General features: G+C 40.9%; 1 protein-coding gene across 2 annotated transcripts in view; it reads left to right on the top strand.

Moving 5' to 3' along the window:
- PTCHD4 (patched domain containing 4) overlaps window positions 1-24,436 on the top strand; it is a 91,110-nt gene that overhangs the window by 24,178 nt on the left and 42,496 nt on the right. For both annotated transcript variants that reach the window (XM_075750041.1, XM_075750040.1), the window contains exon 2: window positions 3,210-3,690. In XM_075750041.1, the coding sequence (XP_075606156.1) occupies window positions 3,210-3,690 (481 nt within the window). The remainder of the gene's footprint in view (window positions 1-3,209; window positions 3,691-24,436) is intronic.

Genomic DNA, 24,436 nt, shown 5'->3' with positions numbered 1-24,436 from the left:
CAGATGTAGGTAAAATGTGTAAGGGATCTGTACTCTGAAACATGAAACTACTGTTATGAAATTAAAAATAGCATCATGTAGGCATATACCAGAAAGGATGTGCTAATTACAATAGAAGGTGCTTTTTTCATTGAGGAACTAGGCAGAACGAAGGATCTCGTTTGTACAAGTCACTGTGGCCTCATTTTATTTCCCAAACCTTAGGCTTAGCCCAGGAGCTTAGCCATTTGTGTCTCCTTCTTTCACCAAGGTGGTCCTGGAGCACAACAGAGAACTTGGTATGGTGAACAACTCCCCTGAAGTGCCCACAAGACACCAAGAGGTAGTCAGGACCCTGGCTTGGAGGCCTCTAGGAAATGCCAAAAGTCATGCTGGCAGCTGGGTCTTCATTTTCCCACACTTCAGGCTCCATCTGTAAAATGGGATGAAAGGCAATATTTTTTCCCATCTTTCTTCTGTCTTCCTTGCTGAAGAATTGTAACCATTGATGTGACAGCCCTGCCTAGTGCAACAGGACCTTTATCTCACTTGGAGCACTCGGCAGAGCCACCATGTGAGCTGTATTAGAAAAGGGCCCCGTTTTCCCAAATGCCATGGTGGCAAGTTCATGTCTGCATTCTATAAAAGCAACAAAGGCAAACCTCTTGTGTAGATAGGAAACAATCTGCCTTTGGAAGGAAGGGGACGGACAAAACGACCTCAAAGCAATTCAGCATCTGTGATTTCCTCGATTCCATCTGAAAGCTCGCTCTCTATTTTGCTGACATATGAGCTGGATGCCCTACTGTACATCAGTGTAACAAATAGCTGTTATCTTCTGTTTCGTGGGAGATACGGCAGAACATGATTTATTTGTGCTGCTCTGTTGCTTTTTTTGAAATGTTGCCGTCGTTCGGTGCACCTTTTGCAGAGGCAGGCAGATGGTCATCGCAAAGTTTCCCATAACCTTGCCGTGCATGCTGCATAGTGAATCAATGAAACTTGAATTACAGTCCATTGTCTGAGTTTGGAGCTGTGCTGCTAAAGTATCCTGCAGTGGCTGAAAACGTTTGAATGTCAACACTGCATATATACTGAGGAAATATGACATTTCTCCCTAAAATTTCAAAGCAACGCCAAAGGGGATTTTTAACTGCAAAGTTGCATCTGATGTGAGCAGGGACTGCATTGCTCAAACCTTAATTATCAGCTCGGAAATCTACCTTTTGTGAGCGTGTGAGTGTTAGGTGTGACCCCTCCTTAGGAAATAATAGAAATAATGACTCAAAACAGGATTCTAACATGAAATGCAAGAGACGAGGTTTTTTTTTGAGTCCAAACAGCACCAGCTGCCCCTCTGTGCTAGCTGTCTCTGCTTATATGACATTTGCAATGGGGCTTCAGGTGATTTGAGAAGCTGGCATTAGACTACAAATCACCTTTCATGTCAGCTTATGCCAGGATACCTCGCCAGAAGCCGTTATTTCAGTGGGAAATAGCAACTGGGAATAGGGAAAAAATGAACTTCTGAAAAGCACTTTGTCACGTTCCCTGGGCTGTGGCAGGCAAACACTGAAAACAGTGGGAGCTCCTGCCATGAAAGCAGGCATAGGCAGAAATTTCTCAGTGGGAGGATTACATCCTTTACATAGCAGAGACAAGGCAAGGTGAGTATATAAAACATTTTCAGCACTGTCTCTCAGTTTCTGATATTTATTTGCTCTATGAGCAGACATCCCGGAAGACATCTGTGTTTCATAAAGCCTGGTACCTTGCTTCATTGATTTTTCCTTAGGATAGGAATCATTACAGCAAGCAGGTCTGGCAATTTCAGATAATGACCTCTTTGCAGCACAGGTGTTCTAGAAATGGTTAATGTTGTACATAGCAGATGTTAAAAGTGTCTCCCCCAAATGCTTCTGGCCTTTTGCAGGTGGCTGCTTCCATGTGTGTGCGTAGAGCAGAGCATCTCCCAAATTCAGGCTGTCAGTCGTCATTCCCATAGTGCATCTAGGCAGAGAGTATTATCTCATGTGAGCTCACTGCTGCAAGATGTTTTATATGTTAACTGGCTTGATAATTTTATGTTTTTATTAAATACAAGAGGAAAGAAATCTGAAAACTTTTAATCCCATTTACACAAAAAAAGCAAAATGTTGGGCTTTGGTGTGCAATAGACATTTAATCCCTGGGTTTAGAGTTTTTGATCAAAGAGATTACTTGTGCTAGGACATTTTTATCCAATCTACTGAGTCTTCTTCCTCAGTTTGCATCTGGGTTTGATCTAAATCCATGCAAGCTTCCCCTGTCTTGAAGGGGCACATCACAGTTACTCTAGAGAACTAGAATAACCAGCGGCTAAAATGCAAGGACCTTTCTCACAAAACCTGCTTACAAAAAAATGAAGAAAACCCCATCTAAACAGGACCAGATAACTACAAAAACGTAGCCTGGTCTTGTAAATAGATGTGGCCTGATCCTGAGTGCACCCGATGTGTCCTTTACTGATTGTCATGGAGTTTTTATGTCCTAACATATACTGAAGTAAGTGAGATGGGAGTAAGGTTTATATTCTTGAAATATAAAACCCAAATACTGGCTAAATCGAGGTGTAAGGTAGATTCTTATCTCTGTGCCACTGATAGATATCCATGAAATTTCAAACAAACAATTCAAAAGGTCTGACTTTAATTATATTGTTCTAGAGCCAGAGTAGCTATTAAACCAGATCCATCTACATTTATATCTGTATACTGAGGGACCAGACCTTCTTTTCTGTACATTTCCAACTTTTTAAAAGCAGTTCCAAAGTGTCAGAAAATCACAAATCTTCCAGAAATTGATCTTCATCTCAAAAATTTCATACTTCAGTAATTGGAGATTTGTTGTTGTCTGTCACAGTTAAAATGTGGGAAAGCGATCCTCTCCGGGATGAGGAGCTTGCATGCTGCATTTCAGTCCCGGAACATCTGGGACCGCATTGAGTATCTGGGCAGTCCCTGAACTGCAGCACAGAATTGCAAATGAGTCTATAATGAGTGAGGAACAGAGCGGTGGCAGGGAGTAGGGATACGTCCCAAAGCCCGCTGAAGTGAATGGCACAGCTGCTGTTGGCTGCAGTGGCCTTCGAGTTGAGCTCTTGGCATGTCTGTGAAAGGATGGTAGAGTCAAAAGGTATCACATCTTACACAGGATAACCACATGCTCATCTTTTTTACTTTCCCTCCCAGGACGGAAGGAGCAGTTTTATTGGTCACCAGCTCGGAGGGGTCATGGAAGTACCAAACAGCAAGGACCAGAGAGTCAAATCAGCCAGAGCCATCCAAATCACTTACTACCTCCAAACGTATGGCTCTGTCACCCAGGACCTCATTGGGGAGAAGTGGGAGAGTGAATTCTGTAAACTGATGCACAAGATGCAGCTGGATCACCAAGATCTGCAGCTCTACTCACTAGCGTCCTTTAGCCTCTGGAAGGACTTCCACCAGACCAGTCTCTTGGCCAGGGGCAAGATTTTGGTGAGCCTGATGCTGATTCTCCTGACTGCTACCCTCTCGAGCTCCATGAAGGACTGCCTGCGTAGCAAACCTTTCCTGGGACTCTTGGGAGTACTCACTATCTGTATTTCCAGTGTCACTGCGGCAGGGATATTTTTCATTACTGATGGAAAATATAATTCTACTCTGTTGGGAATCCCTTTCTTCGCTATGGGTAATTATTTATCTTCATAATAATAGGATTAACAGAGCTTAATGACAGGATTGTAAATTACATCCTGGGTTATAAAGTGCAGATTTTACCTTGAATGAAAGTCTAAGTCGTTTTCATCTTGTTAAATTGATCTGTGCCTTGCCAAAAAAAAAAAAAAAAAAAAAAAAAGAAAAAGGAAAAAAGGAAACAAAACAAAGCAGTAGCAACAATAAAGAGCAAATGACGTTGCTGGAATCTCGGCCAATATGAGAGAGGGGCAGTTTTATTGATCTCAGTTACAAAACGAAGGAGAAATTGTTATTGAAAACTAGTCAGCTCAGCACAGAAAATGGATATGTCTGACTTTTTGATGGGATGCCAGCTGAAAGAATAAGTTACAATAGGAGGGTGCCAGGGAAGAAAAGATGTTAGCGTCCTTCCTGAGGAGGGTTGCTCTTCCAGCTTTGTCTGTGGGGCAGAGGGGAACAGGATGGTGTAAGAATAAGATTGATGGACTTTATCTCAGAGAGGAGATTACTGTTGTGGTGTTTGCCAGGCTGTAAGCGAAGGGGCCTGTCAGTATCTATAGTGCATAATCCCTCGGTTTGTGAAGTCCCAGATCAGCTGCAGAGATTTCCTTTGTGTTGCACTGGGGCAGGGGAAGGTGCAGCCGAAGAACAAACGTAAACCTCAGCTCTTTTAGCAGAAGAATTGTTTTCATTCCTTCTGTTCTCATTTCTGTTCCAAGAGCACTTTTAGTGCATCTGTGCGGGTAATGAGTTTGCTGGGAAGGTACTTTGGAAAGGGAGAGGGAAACGTGCCCAAACCAGCTTGCTGAGGCAGCGTTGTTCGGTGCAACCACATCCAAGCTTATCAGAGTTTCGCTGTACCACGACTCTGAACCCCAGCGATGCCTCTCTATGCAAAATCCCAGCAGTGGCAGCCCAGACCCAAAAACCTTCATGCTGACTTTTTGATGGCAAGAAATCTTACCTGTGAACTGAACATTTTAATTTCTTAAATCCCATTCATGTTTCTAGTACTCAAGCCCAAGTCCTATGCTACGGTGAGAGAAAACTGAATATGCAAAGCCACAAGCTAGAGTCAAGGTTTGGAGAAGGGTCTTATATTTTTCTTAAAAACCTCAACCTCTTAAAAACTTACATTTTCTTGCTCTTCCCCTCAAGAAAAATCCTGTAGGTATATGCATTCCCCAACGCCCTGCCTCCTATTTTTTCTGTCCCCCGATAATGCATCTGTGTCACTAACAATCAGTCCCACACCCAGCACCTCTGGAGCAGCTGGCTGAGGTGGGAGGGGGTGGGATGGAGTGATGGTCAAGATTCCAGAAAGGAAAGGCAGGAGTGAGGCAAAAGACCCCAAGGAATTGCATGATTGGTTCAGCCTCATTAATACTGATAAACAAAGCCATGCCAAAGCCTCTAATTCAATCATCTGCGCTGTTAAATGGTGACAATGGCCCCTGGCATGGTCTGCCCTGTGCCAGCTCTTCAGATGCTGTGCACAGCTCTGCAGTGTGAAAGGACCTGGTGGAAAGAAAGTGCTGAGAGGGGGAAGGGAAGAATGCCAGCAGGAGGAGCAGAGAACATGTCATGTTATGACAGGGATGGATCCCGACCTGAGCTTGGGGTGTGGGCTTAGCAAAAAGAGATCTGCATGGCAGGATGGAGAAGAGGACAACGGTGGGGAAGGGGAGGCTCATGCTTGTTATCAGATTATGGCAACCTTTTTGTTGGGTGTCAGGAGGTGCATGTCAAAGAGTGTGGCCGAATGGCACTGCCTTGCTCGTGCAGCAAGCTGAAGTAAAGGCAAAAAACCACTGCAGTGACAAAAAGCACCTTCCTTCAATTGTTTATTCCTCTGCTGGAGTCCCTTTTTAGATGGCTGTAGATATGGGTGGCCCATACTCTTTGCTTGACAGGTCCCAAATTTGTCACTCCCAAGGAGCCCCAAACAGTGTCTGTAGGGGAAGCTCATCTTCCGGCTGACCTCAAAAGCATCAGCATCCATACAGGCCAGGAGCATCAACTGAAATGATGGTAGCATTGCGTTCAATTTATACATACCCTGCTGCCCCAGGAGGAGACAAGGGTGGGAGTTTCTGAAAGCAGAGAGGCTCAGTTTCCCATCCAGGATGGTGGTAATCCAGGAGTTTGTTTGCTGTCTGAGGGAAAGTAACGTTTATAACTTTCTGTTGTGTTTTGCGCTGTCATTCTTGTCACAGCCACTGCCGAGAGCAAAAGAAAAGGAAAGAAAAAAAAACCTCTCTCAAAGTGAGATCTTTGCAAAGATTGCTTCTATAACATTATATTGAACGAACTTCAGGCTGAAAAAGAAAACATTTAAGTAACCCTTCTACAGAAATTTCATTCAGGAATCTCAGACTGAATTGGAAATATCATTAGAGAACAGCTTGCAGTGCCTGGGAACTGCTGCTGGTAAATATTAAGCAACAGTTTTACGGTTTGATGAACTAAAAGACAGGAAGCATGTCTTACCAAAGTCATACTGGGTTGCATCCTGCAAAGTGCCATATGCCTTTAGTCCCTTGAGTGACAGTGCCAGCTAAGGAGACCTTGCTCTGTCCATGATATGCCCAGGGTGGCACAGACCTGGGGTCCTCACAGGGTAGGGTTTTCTGCTGAACCTGGTTGATCGTCAAGTGACCTAACACCTTAGAGTAGATCCACTGGAGACCCCAAGGCTGTTAATTCTATGGGGCAATACATAAGTGTGGCCCATGTTGTATCAGTGTCCCTTGCTGCTAGCCCAGCAAAAGCAAACAATGCATCAATCAGTAACTGAGTGAATAGAAATAAAAAAGTGTGCAAAGTGGGGTTTCCCAGAATTAGAAATGCCAGATTTGCAAGTCAGCCTTCCAAAGTAAAGTTACTTAGATTTAAAAAAAAAAAAAAAAAAAAAAAAAAAAAAAGAAAAGAAAAGAAAAAGATAAAAACCAAGCAATAACAGCCACAAAGTGCCTGCAAGTGCAATGCTACACAGAATACACAGGCAACCTTAATTCTGGCTCCTAACTTTGGAACATTTCAACCTGACATTTGCAAAGTGTCCATTTGAAGTATATTTGTTTGGTCAAAATTATGCAGTTTCTTCTGACATTCTCCTTTCAAAGGATTAATTTTAATGGAAATTCTGTGATGTGCTTCTGTGCTTGTCCTTTATCCTGCAGAGATGGCAGGATGTTGCCATCTGAATGACATGAATAACCCTGGAGTTACACAAATGTTTAGGTCTGTAATTCCTATTCCAATGTGGAGCTTCTGTGGGGTTCAGCAGGTGATAGAAACCTATATAAAAGTGAAATGTTTAATATTTTTCTACATTTGGATGGAATGACCTACACATTAATAATTTACTGTAGCCCTTCTGTGAGGGAACAGTCTGCTGGGATAAAGCATATCTCTGATATACTGGGGGAAGAGTGTTAACTTAGATTGGCTTTTCTCTTCTTTAGCCTTGAAGGTGAGAAACTTCGGTCTTGAGTTAAGCATGAGGACAGTGGTGGAAAATCCTGCTTGCTCTTATTCCCTCTTCCCAACACCACAGTCTTCTCTGACAGCTGCCTCAGGAAAACCAGTTTCCCCAGTACAGTGTCTACCATGGTATTTTTGGAGTCAGTGAGGAGCAACTCTTCAGAAAGGTCCTGTGCAAATAGCACTCTGGCTGCCAGGATCTCCTGCAAACAGGAGAAAGAGGTGCTAATTTTTAGCTGTTCATACCCCAGACAAATGGCTAAATGTGGTGAGTTCAAGAAAAGGTGCTTTTTTAGTTTCATGGCTTCCTCCTTTAGGAACTAAACTAGACCTAGATGTTTTGTTTGTGGCTTTGTTTTTGGTTTTGTTTTGGTTTGGTTTTTTTAAGTCAGGTTTAGTAACCACCGTGTGAAATCAGAATATGGGACAGTTCTACCTTGCATTTCTCTTCTGGGACAAACACAAACTGCAGTTTCTTCTGCAAGTTTGACACCAGCAGAGCTATCACCACTGGATGTGTTTCAGATAGGAGATAGAGGGTCAAATCATTGAGTTTCAGATTTATTCTAGATGTCAGAAATGGACCTGGTTAGATGTTCACATCTGCCTTTTGTGTTTGGATTCACAATGCAATTTCAAAGGGATGTTATGTACGTGACATAATTATGGTTTCCCATGCCTAATCATGACTAATTAATATAACCAGAAGGTTAACTACATAATTGAGATATTATTGCTCCCATGATTTGCTTTTTAATGCACAGGAACCAGACTGATATCATCAGAGAGATAATGATTTAACTCAGATGAGGATATGACTGTATATTTTTAAATGCAGGTATATTCATTATGTCATTTTATACTGTAATTATTTTTGGCCAGTCCATGAAGTGCCTTGTTATATAGATTAGTGGAAATCTTAGGTTAAAAATGTAACTACAGTGTAATTAGAGTGTAATTATGCTTTTTATATTATAAGTGTATGTGTTTCTTAGGAGGCTGGATTCACAGTGAGTGGATGTGGGAAATATTTACTGCCCTTTGTAAGGGCAGTAAGTCCAGCCTATGAAGACCATAAGATCATGGGAATGGCTATTTCTCATTGAGTCTTTAGAGAACACTAAGCTCCATGGATGCCCTACAACATGTTGCAATATTATTACTAGTACTACCAATAACAATACTGTTAGTAGCGGTGTAGTAGAAATACAAAAACTTTAGGAAGCAATAAGCTACCCGTTTCCAGCAGTAACCCCATGCTTGATGTAAGAGTGCAAGATGGATGGCAGAGATTGTACTTACAGAGCAGACTTTTCTGTTAAAATTCCCAGTTATTCCTTCCCCTGAGTTACTGAAATGGAAAGACGAAGGAAGACAAAAGCAGACGAGACTCCAGGCAGTTATTAGCATTTCAGACAGAAGCCATCTAACCTCTTTCAGATGGCAGTTGTTAAAATAATGGCTGGTGATCACCTTTAAGTAAATTTGAGATGTCACAGTATTACCATTAATGATAAAGTTGTGGGAAATTACAGAACAAAGTCCTAGTGCAGATGAGGAAATTATTTTTTTAAAACCTCAGGAGACAAATATGATTGCTAAAGTGCATATGATTGCTAGTTTACCTTTGTGTGAAGTATCAGAATATTTCTAACCTTTGCTTCAAGCAATGGACCTTCTGATTACAACTGCAACTTTGAAATATTTCGAGATTGACCCTGACTTTGGTATTGACCCTGACTTTGGTTTTGTCTTTTTGATGCAGCAGTAAAGCAAATCCCATATGAATCTCATGCAATACGATCATCTCCTATCCGTACAAGGAGCAAGAGAATCACCCCTTAGAACAAAGAGACCTACTTGACATAAACCCCAACCACTCCGTGCTTTAGAAATACAGTGAATCTATCCTTTTATATGTTACAGCAGTTCATGGGTCTACCCGCTTAGAAGATCGTTAAGGATTTGGAAATACCTTATCCTTAACTAGAAAATGTCCTTTCTTGACTTTTACAGTAGGAAATGGGAATAAAAAAACCCACAGGGCAGCAGGAGAAAAAACCCCGAAAGATATAAAAATGTTTAAAATTACCTGTTTGGATGGACAGATAGCATAGATAATTCATATGAATGGGTTTAGATGTACTCTATATTTGTAAGGATGGTTTCCGCATAGCTTGGTTTACTTCCTAGCAAGTCTATTCCCAGTTGCAGAAGGTTGGTTTTGGTTGGAAATCTTTCCTGGATTTTGAGTAGAAGACCAGAGTCTGTCTGGGATGCTCTGCTACACTTGTAGCATGCAGTCTGGCCCTGCAGCTATGTCCTGGAGCTGTCATGGTTAGGGAGAGGCAACAGGACTGAGGTGGTGCCTTATATCCTCAAACATGGGTGAGATGAGAATATCTCCGTAAGGGCCCTTTGGACCTTCTCACACTTGGCAGAAAGGGTTACAGGAAAAGCACAGCCAGCCTCAGTCCCAACAATAGGGTTTGTAACACATAATTTCAGCTGTGCCAAATGTTCCTCCCTTAACTGAAGTGACACAATTTCAATTTCCTTTTTAGTCAATAGAAACAAACAGGCAACTCCAAAGTCGTTTGGACCATCACTTAGTACATATTTGGGATGAGCTGCATTAATCTCTGGAAGGTGCTATCCATCTCTGAAACAGCTAGGGTGACTGCTTAGACTTTAACACCTAAGGTTATATATGTAAACTCTAAGATATATATACATGTATGCATATACAGCATATATACATAAACTGACTTGAATCCCTTGCAGGTTGAATTGTAGCTCTTCTTTTCCTGTAGAGAATTACCACAAGGTCTCTTACAAATGCAAATATCCAAATCTCTTAGGGCAATTGCTCCACCCTAGGAGGTGGGTCTGCAGGTCTGCTGGTCAGTGATTCTGAGGCTCACATCAGGCTGAAGCATTCATCCTTGGACCATTGCCCCAGCACAGACCATCCCTACCAGATCTTCCGTAATGACAGAGCAAATATAAAAGACATTGGCTGTTGCTTGAGAACAGTCAGCTAAACTCTTCCTCCTTCTGACTCTAGTGGGACTTCATTTAACCCATTTGTCCAAAGTGAAGTCTCCAAATACTCTTGTCCTTATTTTATATTATTATTGTTATTAACACAGCTTCCTCAGCCCTCCGTCTGTAGCTAACAGACTGGGAGCTGTCATTTGAGCTGCTTCTAATTTGCTGCAAACATTGCTACAATCCTGTGAAAAAAAGTGGTTTGATAAGAAAAGAGAGCATGTTTTGAGCTAAAAAGTCAAAAGCTAAAAGGAATGGTTTTCTTTTGCACTTAAAAATGTATGTTTAGTACTCTTAATCAATACACAAATTCTGTTCAGATAGTAAAGGATGTTTGCTCTTCAGATGCCTCACGCATTTGTCTGAACACCTCTTGCTTTCATTTTTCTACCCTTTCATGGCAACGCTCATTCCTATGACTGGGTTATTTAAGGTTCTTTAAGGATGCACCTTTTCTGCGTGTTGATCTCATTTAGCAGGAGTTTCATTCCTTGTACTGAGTATGTATCGATGCACATCACATTTACATTTGGCTCATTTGGGCTGGAAAGGAGCTGCATCATGGCAGAATGATTTAGCTCCACGTATATCATCCCTAATAGGGCAATGTCAAATCCAGCCTTGAATAGCACTATTGCTAGCAATTCCATAACCTGCCTCGACAGCTTGTTCCGGTGCTTAAGCAGCCATACATTTATAAAGATATTTCTTAATATTTTCACTGCTGCAGCTTATGCCTATAACTTCAGACTCTGTCTGGCCTGACTGTGGAGTGTAATTTTTCACAGTGTCTATGTATTTGCAAATACTTTTAGGATATTTTATATGTAGGGCTGTGCTTACTTCAGCTGGGATATAATTTCCTACCAAATCTTTTTTTTTCCCAGACATTTTACTGTAGTTCACACTTTCCTGTGAGCTCCATCCATATGGGAAGATTGATGGTGGCTTCTGTTCTCTGCTGGAGCACTGTGGATCTGCAGGAAAGAGCAGCTGTGCGATAGGCTGAGCTTCAGAACAGCGTGTCCTCTGCTCTTTTGTGTGTGGTGGAAAAATGCAATCTTGCATTGTCCTTTCTTTTCTGCTGGGCAGAAAAGGTGGGCTCTGCTACCTGCGAAAGCATAGAGTGAATGATCCCATGCTCTGTCAAGCACGCTGTCTCTCCCTAGGTACCTTGTTCATCTGTAGGGAAATCTAAAGTTGTGCCTGTAGTTTTTAAGCAAAAATGAAAGGCAGCAAATGTATTTACCTTCTGGAATACATTTTACCTGCAAATAGCCCCTGGAACTCACAAGATATGGTTGTGGCTAAAAAATCAGCCTGATCCAGAAAGAGTTGGATTTTTACACAGCTAGCTAAAACATGTTCATTATTCTGAATAATATTGCAACACTAAACATAACAGTAAGGCAGAAGTATGAAAATTAATGACCATGTTCAAAAGCCCAGTTCAAAAATGGGCACAAAGAAATTTGAATTGTGAAGACATTTTCCCATAGCTGCCCTCTTTCAGTCTGATAATTTTCCCCTGAAGAATTAGGAACGGGATACAAAACTCAATAGACCATTTGCCCAAATGTTCTAAATCAATATTTATCTGCTATATTCATCTGCAATGTCAAAAACTTTGCATAGAATTAAAAGCCTGAAGAGTCTTTTGCAAATACAAAACCAACTAAAATGACCTTACTCAAGATTATGTCATTTATACATCCTCTTTGTGCAACCACTAGCCAGCTGAGGTTTTAACAATTCAGTTTTATCCGGTCCTTTTTTTTTCACTCCATTTCTTTCCCGTGAAGTGACTTCTCCTCTCTGGTGAGATAACTGCCTGCAGTAACATACAACATGCTGAAGCCACAGTGGCTCCAGGCTCACTGCTCCACGAGTCATAACAAATGATAGCAGCAGCCTGTGTTACTCAACAGGTATCTCACATGTCATTGGCATAACTTCATGCTACTGGCCTTCAAGACAAAGGTATATTGTGTGACAAAGGTGTAGCTGTGACTTGCCATGTGTTAGTCCTGCTGGATGTGGTGAAGCAGGTCATGTTTCATCCACACTTGTCTGACTGCAAGATGAGGATGCTATTTTGGATGCTCAAAGTGGTAGTGAGAGCTGCACCAGCAATAGATGTAGGCACAGGGCTGTAAGTGGTACCACCAACTGAATACGATGAAAACCTCAGGCCTTTGCCGCTTTGGATCACTAAAGATGCTCTTTAATTTTTGTTCTGCAAGAGTGGGTATACTATCCTCACTGTCTTGGCTGAATTTCAACGTGGATAATTGCATTTCTATCTTCTTCAAATTCCCCCTGCCGCACAGGTTGGATACAGTATTGGGGAGCGCTGCCTGGCTCAAAGCACTGTGCAGGTGGTGCTCTGTTAAGCAGCTGCTGGTTTTCACCCAGACGTGACTGTATTTCACTGGTGAACGCAATAGCCACATTATGATGTGGCTCAGTAGTCTCTAACATAATTCTGCGTTCCCTGAGACTAGGTAGCTGTGTCTCGGCATGTTGTCATTGCATTTTTCTGCAGAAATCTGTCGTATTTCGGCAGTAGGGAATTTTTTGCTCATACTCAATATTCTTAAAGTCTATGGAAGAAAAGCATTTCTTTACACCCTGATATGACACTTAGACCTGCCCAACCCATACATCTCAAACCATATTCAAATGCAAATTTGCCACAGAAATTTTAAATGCTGTAGCTTTTCCTGGTGTTATAAACTCCATTGCTGTTGCTATCCTGCATACAAAGAAAACTATTTTGCTAGCACAGCCATGAAACCAATATCATTTTGCAAACTTTACATAAATACAGAAACCGCAGGTATAATCTACTAGAGGGAGCACTTGCATTGCTTTGTAAAGAGGACCAAATGGCAGAGTACTGTGTACCCAGTGAGACCCTAGAGGGTGAAATTTTCTCTGTTTCTTTAAGTTCCTAGCTGATATTTTTACTATTACTGTTGAGAAATTATTCTCGTCCAGGGAGGACACAATGTTGCAGAAGCTGAAGGCAGAGAGGGGCTGTGCATACTGAGTGCAGAGCAACGAAACCTTTTGTCCTACTACAGTAACTCAAAACAGTTTAATGCAAAGTATTTGGTTAAGGCAATTTAAACCTTCTGAAACGAGACTGGGAGCCCTGGGAACAAAAAGCCTGTTTGTGCTTAGAGTAGATACCGCACCAAAAGAAGCTGCGCAAAGAGCAAAACCAAAACGCTTCTAATGCACAGTCTTCTCGTGGGAGCAGCTGAAAGAGAAGATGACCCCAGAGGAGAGATGTTAACTACGCTACCGAAAACATTACCAGGAACTGCAATGTTGGGGCTATGCAAGAGCTGAATATATTAGACAAAAATCCAGTGTAAATATCCCTCCCATCGCACTTCCAGTGACTTCAAGGCACCACTTTTAGGAGTGAGAGCTGCTGGACTCATCTAGTCTTTGGCTTTCTGCAAAAGTACAGCTCAGTGCCCTTTGTAGTCCTTTAGGTGGGCTTTCAGTGTCTCTCCCATCAGAGCCGAGAAACAGTAAGAACTTTATCATGCAGTTAGCCTGCTTTTAAATGAATAACCTTGGTAGGATATTGAGGGAGAGAAGGCTTTGCTAATCATAGATACAGATGTTCTACCTCTTTCTTAGGTTATTTGAAGTCAGGCTCTGAACAAGGCAGTTAATGAAGCAAATCTCAAAAGATCTCTCTTACGTGGATTTTGACCTCTAATATACGTATTCTTTCCCTGAGGGGAAAGTAATAGAATCTCTTTACGGACTATTTAAAAAAAAAAAGTAGAAATTTATTATGATTGAAATCCCTGCTCTGCCACAATTTTTGAAATCGGTCAGGAGGTATGAAAATAATTGGTGGTCAAGGAGAGACAAACAAACCCAAATGCATACATAAACATAGACCATTGGGTAAAATAAGGCAAAAATGTCAATCCATTTTCCTTACATATAGTGTAAAAGAAAAAGTAAAAAATTATATATGTGGTAAATAGTCATGATTCAGCTTTCACAGCAATAAAATTATTAAATGTTATCCACTCGGGAGTTTTGTTTGCAACTTGGAAAACATACTTTGTCAGCTTTTAAATTGCAAGAACATTGTCAGTGCTGCAGGAGACCTTTGTTTGTCTTTTGTGACCTCTTTTACCCAACCCTGTCATGTTTGCATACCACTTCCCTAGGACCTGACACTGTATTGCAAAACACACATCAAACAACACATTCCTTATGGAACTTTTTGATTTAGCTATTCCATGGAATTTATTCAATGTTTATTTTAAAAGATGGGGATACCTTTAGTTTCATTAGTCAGTGACACACGTCCCACCTATTAGCTTTTATGGGAACACGTTGCAAGAGTTTTAACTCTTAAGGAGGATTGTTTGACCTGGCATTAGTATGGAATAGTGAAAGTATCACAAAAACTGATGAAAAATGGAAAGGTTTTTTTTTTTACCTACATATCAGGTTCTTCCATGGCTTTTTCCTTAACTGTGCATAAATCTGTCACTGACCCACTGATAACTTGGATAGGCAAATGGAGTACACAGGTCATAATGGAGGTCTCTTGTCAACAAATTTAAGATGAAGTTGTTAGGTATGATTTTTGTTTCTCATGGAGAGGATGAGATGTGACAAAACTTTACGTGACAGAACAAAGATGACATATTTCAGGATGATAAATTTTAGCCTAATACCCCTCTGTTGAGTTTGGTATATTGAGTAATGATGAAATTCAAAAGAAGCTTTAGGTCGTTGAATCCAAATTCTTGTGACTGCAAAGTCTTCATCTTAGGATTTCTTAGATATGAAGCTCCATAGACAAGTATCATTTCAACTAACTTTAATTGTGTAAAATTTGGGCATCTATTCTAAAGTTGAGGGTGATTTCTCATCTCACTTGCACAAAGAATCTAAGAATGACTTTGCCAGGTCAGGTCAATGTTTCGTCTAATTGAGTACACTATCTCTGGCAACGCTTGGTAACAGATACCTTAAAAAGAACAGCAGGACAGGGCAAGAGCGCAGTTCCTAGACTATCTCTCTGGTTCAGGGAGCCACATATAAATGTCTCTGCACTTAGCAGCTCTCAATACACTTTTCTTCTAGGATTTTGTCAATTTGCTTTTTTGCCTTGTAAACATGAGCATCCACAAGTTCAGCTGAACTCCATGCTGTGGAAAGAGTTACCTCTTTGAGATTGTCATAACTGTATCACCAGTTAGTTTCACTGATGACCTTAGTTCTTGTATTGGAAGAGACAGTGTACAGGTCTTCTCTAGAGATCTTCCCCGTATCATTCATGATTTTGTAATTGTCTCCTCCATAAGACTGATGAGGTCCTATCTGTTTCCAGATCTGTGATATAAAGCCACTCTCTATTGGTTTGGCCGTGCTTGATTCCCTTTTAATGACACTTGGAACTCAAATTCCCTGAAAACTCTTTGAAAAGCCAAACCCAAATACTTGTCAGAATATCAAATTCATCAAGAACAAAAACCAAACCAAACCAAACCAAAACAAAACAAAACTGCTAGCCTGAAGAATTTACAGTTTAGGGAAAGAGAAATCTGATCAAAGCCATAGCACCCAGCTTATACACAAGTTTTGGTATTCAACAATGTATAGAGAAATATCAATTTCTCTCTCAGACATCTTTAAAAAGAAAAGAAAGTTCACAGAATAGTAGACAAACTGTCACTGTAATCTAGAAATGTAGCTGGAACCTAAATTGTCATAGCCAACTTAAAACTTGGTTGCCAAAGGCATCATGGAGCATCATCACAAGGAAATTGCTCAAGTCTCTTGGAGACCTTAGTTAGATTTTGTAGCCCTTGAATAACGTCTGTAGTCAGAAAATCCAAACTGATCCTTGTCATTATCTGGATTAGTACAAAGCTACTGAGAGTTACATGAGCTTTATCCACTCATCTAGATTCCTGGAGGGGACAAGTAAAAATTAAAAATATTCCTTTATCATTTTGTGAATCTTCCAAAAATTTGGAGTTTACATTTCAGAGTCCTCAGAGAAATAGAATAGAATAGAATAGAATAGAATAGAATAGAATAGAATAGAATAGAATAGAATAGAATAGAATAGAATAATTCCAGTTGGAAGGGACCTATAATGATCATCAAGTCCAACTGCCTGACCACTTCAGGGCTGACCAGAAGTTAAAGCATGTTGTTACGGGCATTGTCCAAATGCCGCTGAATCACTGTGAGGCTTGGGGCATTCCCCTCCTCTCTAGGAAGCCTGTTCCAGTGTTTGACCACCCTCTAGGTAAAGAAACGCTTCCTCATGTCCAGTCTGAACCACCCCTGGTGCAGCTTTGAACCATTCCCATGTGTCCTGTCAGCGGATCCCAGGGAGAAAGCTCAGCACCTCCCTCTCCACTTCCCTCCTCAGGAAGCTGCAGAGAGCCCTGAGGTCACCCCTCAGCCTCCTTTCCTCCAAAGTAGATAAATCTAGAGTTCTTAGTTGCTCCTTACAGGACATTCCTTCCAGCCCTTTCACCAGCTCTGTTGCCCTCCTCTGGACACATTCAAGTACCTTCAAGTTTTCAATTCTAGTTTCAATTCAAGTTTAACCAAAAGTCAGCAAAGTTAGACAGTTATTTCTCATAAATTCATTTGAATAGGAATTGTCAAAAATTATGTCATTGGTCCAAATGTAGGAATCTTTTTATTCCCTGGGATAAAGAAGCGATAACTGTTTGTAGTTTTCATAATTTTCAAGTTCTTTACTTTCCACTCTAAAACCTCGTTTTATTTTTCCTCTGGGAAAAAGGGAAATAATAGATAAAAAGGAGAAGAAAAAAATCAAGGTGTGGGGAAATGAAGAAAGGAAAACATCCAGGAGTTCCTTTTGATTTTTAAATTGCAAACATGCAGGGAAGAAAAGAACACATTTTAGTAAATAAAAGATTTAAGAACAAAAGTTCCAACAACTTTATCTTCTAAAATCTTAATGTTAAATATGATGGCAACAGATGTTTTAACACCCTAGATCAAATATTTATCTGGGGGGGGGGGGGGCGGAAATCAGTAAATATTATCCCATAAAATGACTTTTTAAATGGTGCAATAATTATTTCCATGATATCATGGAAAATAGTCATTTTAGATAAACCTCAATTTTTTAAAAAAATAATCTCCAAGTTTACACCGTGCTGGTATACTATATTCAGATAATGGTAGTTTAATTTACTCCTGCACAGTATTTTGATACATACATGTATTTGTACTATATTACAACACCATAGCCTTTATTAAATGTAATAATGAAATACTCATTTTTAAATGTGCACTCTTCCTTCTGGGAAGACATAAATAATCAGGCCAAAAAAGAAAAAAATTCTTCTGTGCTATTCGACACCTTTCCTCATGTTCTGGAGCAAAAATGAAATCAATAGTAGTAAAATTCTAAGATAATGCAAGGTTTGGCAGATAAAAATAATGAAAATGCAGCCCAAGCACATCATCAGGCAGGCTTATTTTGTCAACATGTGCTTCATCACAGTTAAGTGCTAGATTATGCATCTAGGAACAAAGAATGTATTCACATTTGCAAGATGAGGGGTTGCATCCCCGAAAGCAAAAACAATGAGATCACAGTAGATAATCCATAGAATATGAATTCCTAGTGTGCAGCTGTTGTTAACATGGGAGGATGAAATTGCAAATGTGTGTTAGAGAAAGAATAGGAAGGTGACATCAGTTTGGGGAACAGCTTTAGGAAGATGCTAACTGGCATTTTGAGTGGGATTCACCTGATAAAAGGTAGATGTCTACCATGTATGCAGTATCTCTATGGCACTGTTGAGTCCTTACTAGATTATGTTTCAAGATTAGACTACAAAACTGGATTCCTTACACTGGTAGGAACGCAATGTTCATGTTGTTTTCAACAGCAGGCAATGTATAGAGCAGATGGAGATGACATAACAAGATCTCATGTCTGGAAGGTGCAGTCAAACCACTTCATACCAGAATAAAGGTGCAATTCTTTATCAATCATCTGGATGAGGGGATTCAGTGCACCCTCAGTAAGTTTGCAGATGACACCAAGCTGTGCAGGAGTGCTGATCTGCTGGAGGGTAGGAAGGATCTACAGAGAAATCTGGACAGGCTGGATCAATGAGCCGAGGACAACTGTATGAGGTTCAACAAGGCTCAGTGCTGGGTGCTGCACTTGGGTCACAACAACCCTGTGTAATGCTACAGGCTTGGGGAAGAGTGGCTGGAAAGCTGCCCGGTGGAAAAGGACCTGGGGCTGTTGGTCAACAGCTGGCTGAATATGAGCCAGCAGTGTGCCCAGGTGGCCAAGAAGGCCAACAGCATCCTGGCTTGTATCAGAAACAGTGCGGCCAGCAGGAGTAGGGCAGTGATTGTCTCCCTGTACTTGGCAATGGCGAGGCCACACCTCGAGTTCTGTGTTCAGTTTTGGGCCGCTCACTACAAGAAAGACATTGAGGTGCTGGAGCGTGTCCAGAGAAGGGCAACAAACTGGTGAAGTCTTATGAGGAGCGGCTGAGGGAACTGGGGTTGTCTAGTCTGGAGAAAATAATGCTCAGGGGAGACCTTATTGCTCTCTACACCTACTTGAAAGGAGCCAGGCAGGGGCTGGTCTCTTCTCCCAAGTAACAAGCGATAGGACCAGAGGAAATGACCTCAAGTTGTGCCAGGGGAGGTTCAGATTGAATATTAGGAAAAATTTCTTCACTGAAAGGGTTGTCAGTCATTGGAACAGGCTGCCCAGGGAAGTGGTTGAGTCACCATCCCTGGAGGTATTTAAAAGACATGTAGATGTGGTGCTTAGGGACATGGTTTAGTGGTTGGACTTGGCAGTGCTAGGTTAACGGTTGGACTTGATGATCTTAAAGGTCTTTTCCAACCAAAACAATTCTGTGATTCTATGATTTTACACCAAAGGAAATTAACCACTGGGACAATTTTTCAGGGCCTGATGGACTCTGTATGACTAGAAACGTTCAGACCAAGATTGCATTTTTTTAGCCTACAGGCTATACCTCAAAAGCTATGATTTTGATGAAGAAATGATAGGTTACAATGTTTTGGCATGTGATCACAATAGTTTTCCCTACTCTTAAAACCTATGAGGTTTCTTTTATGGAAGAACAGAAATTTTGTCTTCCATCTGTGTGACAAATCAACTTTGCTTCTGCTCATCCTAAATTTTTGTCTTCTCAGGTTTATCCCACTATTTCTATTTTATATCCACATTTAGGGAACTTCAGATAATTGTCTTTACTCACCAGACTCCAAGAAATATTCCTACAGAATAGTCTTATGTTCATATCTCTATGTTACATGCCTTTTATTTTGCAAGACTTTCATAAAAAAACCCCACTCTGTAATTTAATGGTGTTTTGTAAGACAATCGCATTACAACCAGCATACCAAAAATACAAGCTCACTTCCAAAAACTTTCTTCTTAGTACATTATAAGTGCCTGCGTTCCACTGACCCATCTGATAAATGCAGAGATTTCTAAACTGTTTTGCTTCATTTGTTCTAGAACATTGCAAGGTTTTAGGTTCTTCAGAGCTGCTGTGACTCATCTAGCAAACTCTTCCAGGCCTACATGTCTTTTCACTCATATTAATCCAACGCGTGTAAAAAATACTGGAAAGCTATTATTGTCTGTATGGCTCACTGGCTTTTGAGCACATTTTGCTTAAACTCATGTAACAGTAGGACTGCGTGAGATGTGGCATCACAAGGATTTTTCTCTAACCGAGACATACTGCATCTGTTGTGTTAGTTTCTGTTTATATATTACTTTCCAGCTACATATTAGTCTTAACACCATTGCTCTTTCGTAAACCCCTCCAGTGTTTCTACCTTGTGGCTAGTGTGGAGTACCACCAGAGAGCCAGTGAAATGCTCATATATCTATTGAACTGTGGTCTCTCAGCACAGAGATTAATTTCACCTAGTTCCTTATCTGTTACCTTGTTAATGGTATTCCTCTTTAATACTTACCTTTCCTTTTGCCTAGACATGAAAGCTAGTTTCAGTGCTCAGCAATTGCTGCATTCTATCTCTTAAAATCAGGATCATGATTCGTTCTTCACATCTTCTGTCCCTTGACACCCTTTTTTATGTTCTTCCGATACAAACTGGCAGCAATTCAGTGAAGCTGGTCACAACCATCATTCTCTTCACTGGTATGGCAGATGAGAAGGCTGAGTATTTTGGCTTTATGAAATGCAGTGAAGAAAGAAGTCCCAGTAAGAGTTGAAATTCAAGATCATCTTGATCCAATTTGTGGCACTTGCTTCTTAACACACTCTCTGGTCGTGTGATAATCACAATCTGGATTTCATAATAGTGTAAAGCTCATACACAGTGTCTTGGATTCTAACACAGGGCAGAAACAGTCTACTTAAAGTTTTCTCTCATCACAGCTATCCCTTTATGGCTTTCTTTTGGTTGCTTGCATTCCTTAGATTGCTGCTTGATACTGAATTTCGAGCATAACAGATTAAGGCAATATCCAAATCATTTGGGAACCTAGCACTTTCTGGAAATCAGAAACTGCTGCTTTATGCAATCCATGTTTAGAATTACTAGCAGAAGGGAGCGACTTTTAAGGGGAATGGAAATAAAGCAGTTATATTGCTTTTTGCTTTTTATCCCTATTATGGAAGTTTTACTTGCTGCTGACTATCTCCTAGAGATATTGCCAAATCATTTCCCTGCTTCCACAGATCCATCTAATCATACACTTTTCTTCCACTCTATTTTTGCCTCCTATACTCCAGGCTTCCTGTGGCCCATGTAGTTCATCAAATGTTCTTCCTTGGTCCTTTCTTCCCACAACCTTATATGCCCTTGGCTCTTCAGCATCAAACTGTGGTCTTTCTCGTTTCTCTGTTTTCAATTATAGCATTTGATTCCTATTTGCATCAACTGTGTGACATGTGACCACGAACCTCCTCTAACCGCCTTGTAAATCTCTTCTTTGGTTCCTAAAGAATTAAGGATAATAATGTTTCCCCACTACATCATCTTCTTAGAGGCAGCATCCTCGTAAATCCCTCTGTGCCAGCTGCATGCTGCATGCGCTGATAATCCCCAGACGAGGTGACATTGTTGAACCATAATCCATAGTCTCCTTGTTGCTTCTTCGTATTTGCTAACTCTGTTCTTTTAATAGCCAAACACAATAATCTTCCAAGTGACAACTAAGGCCCCATCTTATCTGCATGAAGCAGCAGAGGATCCAAGTAAGGCTGGAAGGGGAATTTGCTTCCTGCCTCATCCCAGCAACCCTGCAATATGTGCTGCCAGCTCACACAGATGCTGGTTCGTGGTGTCTCCCCACACCAGCTCCCAGCATATGGGAAGACACAGCTTCTTGTGGGACCATGGTGAGGAGCACTGAAGGACCTGACTGACTAGAAGGTGCTTGGCTCTCAGCATCCTGGCACCTTTTCCTACATCTTTTGAAATTATCTCATTGCTCTTCAGAAAAAGTATTGATAAAATGAGCTAGGCTATACTGTTCATCTGCACTTTTCTTTTTGGATTTCGATGGGTGAAAATCTGCCATGGGCTGCAGTACCTGTGTTGCTAATTGCCTAAGAAGTGGGGTCTGTTTGTGTTCCCTCAGGCAGAGTCCAGCTTTTAGGTTTTACTTGTCTCTCAGATCCCCATCTGCCAAGTGCCTACAGTAAGGACCTCCACTGACTGGATGGAGCTCCGAAGAGTCCCACGATGCCTGTGTCAGGAAGGACTTGCTGGCTTGGTCCTGGTATGAGCAGAGAAACAGGAGCATCATGAAACAGGAGGGCTCCTTGCATCGGATACTTCTGAATGCTTGACTAAGATATGTTTGTATTTTTCTGTTAGAAAAAACAAATATTGTTGGCTTTGTAGTGAGGCAAAATATGTATGTGTTGTGTCAGAGAAGAAGCTTCTCTGCTTTACCCTCCATCAATCTTGCCCCTTCCCAAAACTCTTCTCAATAAATCAGTGTGGAAATGGCAGAAATCATGCCCTTTTCTTTCTGGCTTCTCATTGTCATGTCTAAATTTACAGAATGAGTCTATCAAAGTCAATGGAATTGCCTCAGAAATTAATTTGTCTGGGATAGCTTGCAACAGATGTGATGTTGGCTTCTGCTTTTACTATTTCTGTGCTTGTGGCATGGCCCTGTTGTGTGAGATCAATTCCAAGCTCTGAGGACCCTGCAACACAAACTCACTCTGGAGACAGAGAGAAGGGAAATTAGAAATATTTGACCAATGTCACAGAGAAGACCTGGCTTTAGAAATTTAACATGGCCCTCACGTCTTTCTTGCATGGTCTGATTTTCGAGCATGCTACCCAACTGCTATAAAACACGGGTGGGAGTAACCATGGAGGAGGCCACATGTCTGCTTGGGAACCCGTCCAGGGCTTGCCATCACCATGTGAAAAGAGCGAACAACAAGCCACTCAAACTACTTTCTAATTTGATACTTGTGATTTAAATATTTTATCTCACTACAAAACATTTATTTGTGATAGACATAACTGAACTTGGCTGGAATCAGGCCACGAGTTACTTGGCTAAGAAGGGTATTGTTGCAGAGGTGGAGGTGCATTGCACCACTGGGGTACAGTTGTTTGCTTCATGTTTGTCATGAGCCACCACCAAAAGTCTGTCAAGAGGACTGAGACAGCTGCTCTAGTGCTATCGATGTCAGTGCTGTGCACAGTGGGACTTCCATTCAAGTGTGCATTACCATTTAAGGTGAAAGAAGATAAAGAAGGGAAGCAGCTTGTTCATCTGCTTGATCTGCACCCAGACGTGCCCACCCAAAGAGCTACAAGCAAGAATAACCATATCCTCTTAGGAGAGCTATAATGATATTGGGAAGGTCAGAGTCTTGCTGGAAATACCTCAGACATACTAGACATTGGCTGATAAAGGATAAAAGACGAAAATTCTTTTGCTCAGTGAAAAGATAAATGAGCAAGAGTAGCAGCCATGATGCCAGCAGAATTGCTACAGGCGCCAGATTCACCAGAGAAGTAGCAACAACAATGGCAAACAATCTTAATAATCCCTAGCTGATATCAGCATCCTGCTGCTCAGGTATCTAGCCGAAGTCACATCACAATTAACCTTGGCTGGGTTATAAGATCAGCAATGTCTTGAAGAGACTTGCACTGAAAGAATATATACTGTCATACATGTGAGTAGGAAAATCATATAAAAATCTTACCAGAAATTTTGCATATGGCATTTCACAGCTAAATATGAGCATTTATAGGAGTGAAATATCTAAAGGTGACATATCAGGCCTGAGCCTTCATAAGAGAACTCTTTTTTTTGCACCTTAGAAGTGCATCCAGAGTCACAAGCGGGGTGATAACTATACTTTCATGGTTACCAAAGTGCTAGTGTACTATATAACTAACTATGGTTATCAAAGTACTATTGATTTGGTGTACTCTTCCTTAATACGCAGTTCAGCTGTCACGTGCTTTCACACCAGAGAAGGCGGCACTACCTCCCCAGAAAACACCAGCAGGCAGTTTTGCACAGCTGTTCCTGCGTTGTATAGTTATTTTATGAAGAGACTCTCATTTTTTTGTCTTAGTGGCTGCCACCCCACCTGGGACGTGCAAACAGCAGCTCTCATTGCAAGACTGTCGATAAGGCTTTATCCTGTTTCATCCTCCAGCATTGCAATGTATTTAGGTAAGCAAAAGCCCCAAAGTTACCACTTAAATATGGATTAAAGCCAGATTTTTCTCCTTTAAACATGTTTTATTGAGTAAGAAGGTTAAAACTTGGAAAATTACTGACCAGGTTTTTGATCTGAGAACCAAAGCTGGAACAGAACAAGCAACCATAAGCACTTTTATGCTTTTCTGCCAGTAACACCTTCTTGCACAAAAATGGAACATCTATCTAATATGGAGAAAATGTGGGGAAACAATTTAGATGAAAGAGTGTCCTTGGATGGGTGAAGAGATTCAAGATGAGACTCAGGAGAGAAAGAAAAAGAAAGAAAAAAACCACCCCAAAAGAAACAACCACACATCCTGAATCTTTTATCTATTCTTTGAAGTTTTAATGACTTAAGTTTCTTCTTTGTGCTAGTTAAAATATTTTTAATATTTTTCTATAAAAATAAATTTCTTCTCTGACAGAA

This window comes from Balearica regulorum, chromosome 3 (assembly GCF_011004875.1).
Source record: "Balearica regulorum gibbericeps isolate bBalReg1 chromosome 3, bBalReg1.pri, whole genome shotgun sequence".
NCBI classification, from domain to species: Eukaryota; Metazoa; Chordata; class Aves; order Gruiformes; family Gruidae; genus Balearica; species Balearica regulorum.
The sequence above is the reverse complement of the archived record's forward strand: the minus strand, read 5'-3'. Positions and strand labels throughout refer to the sequence as shown.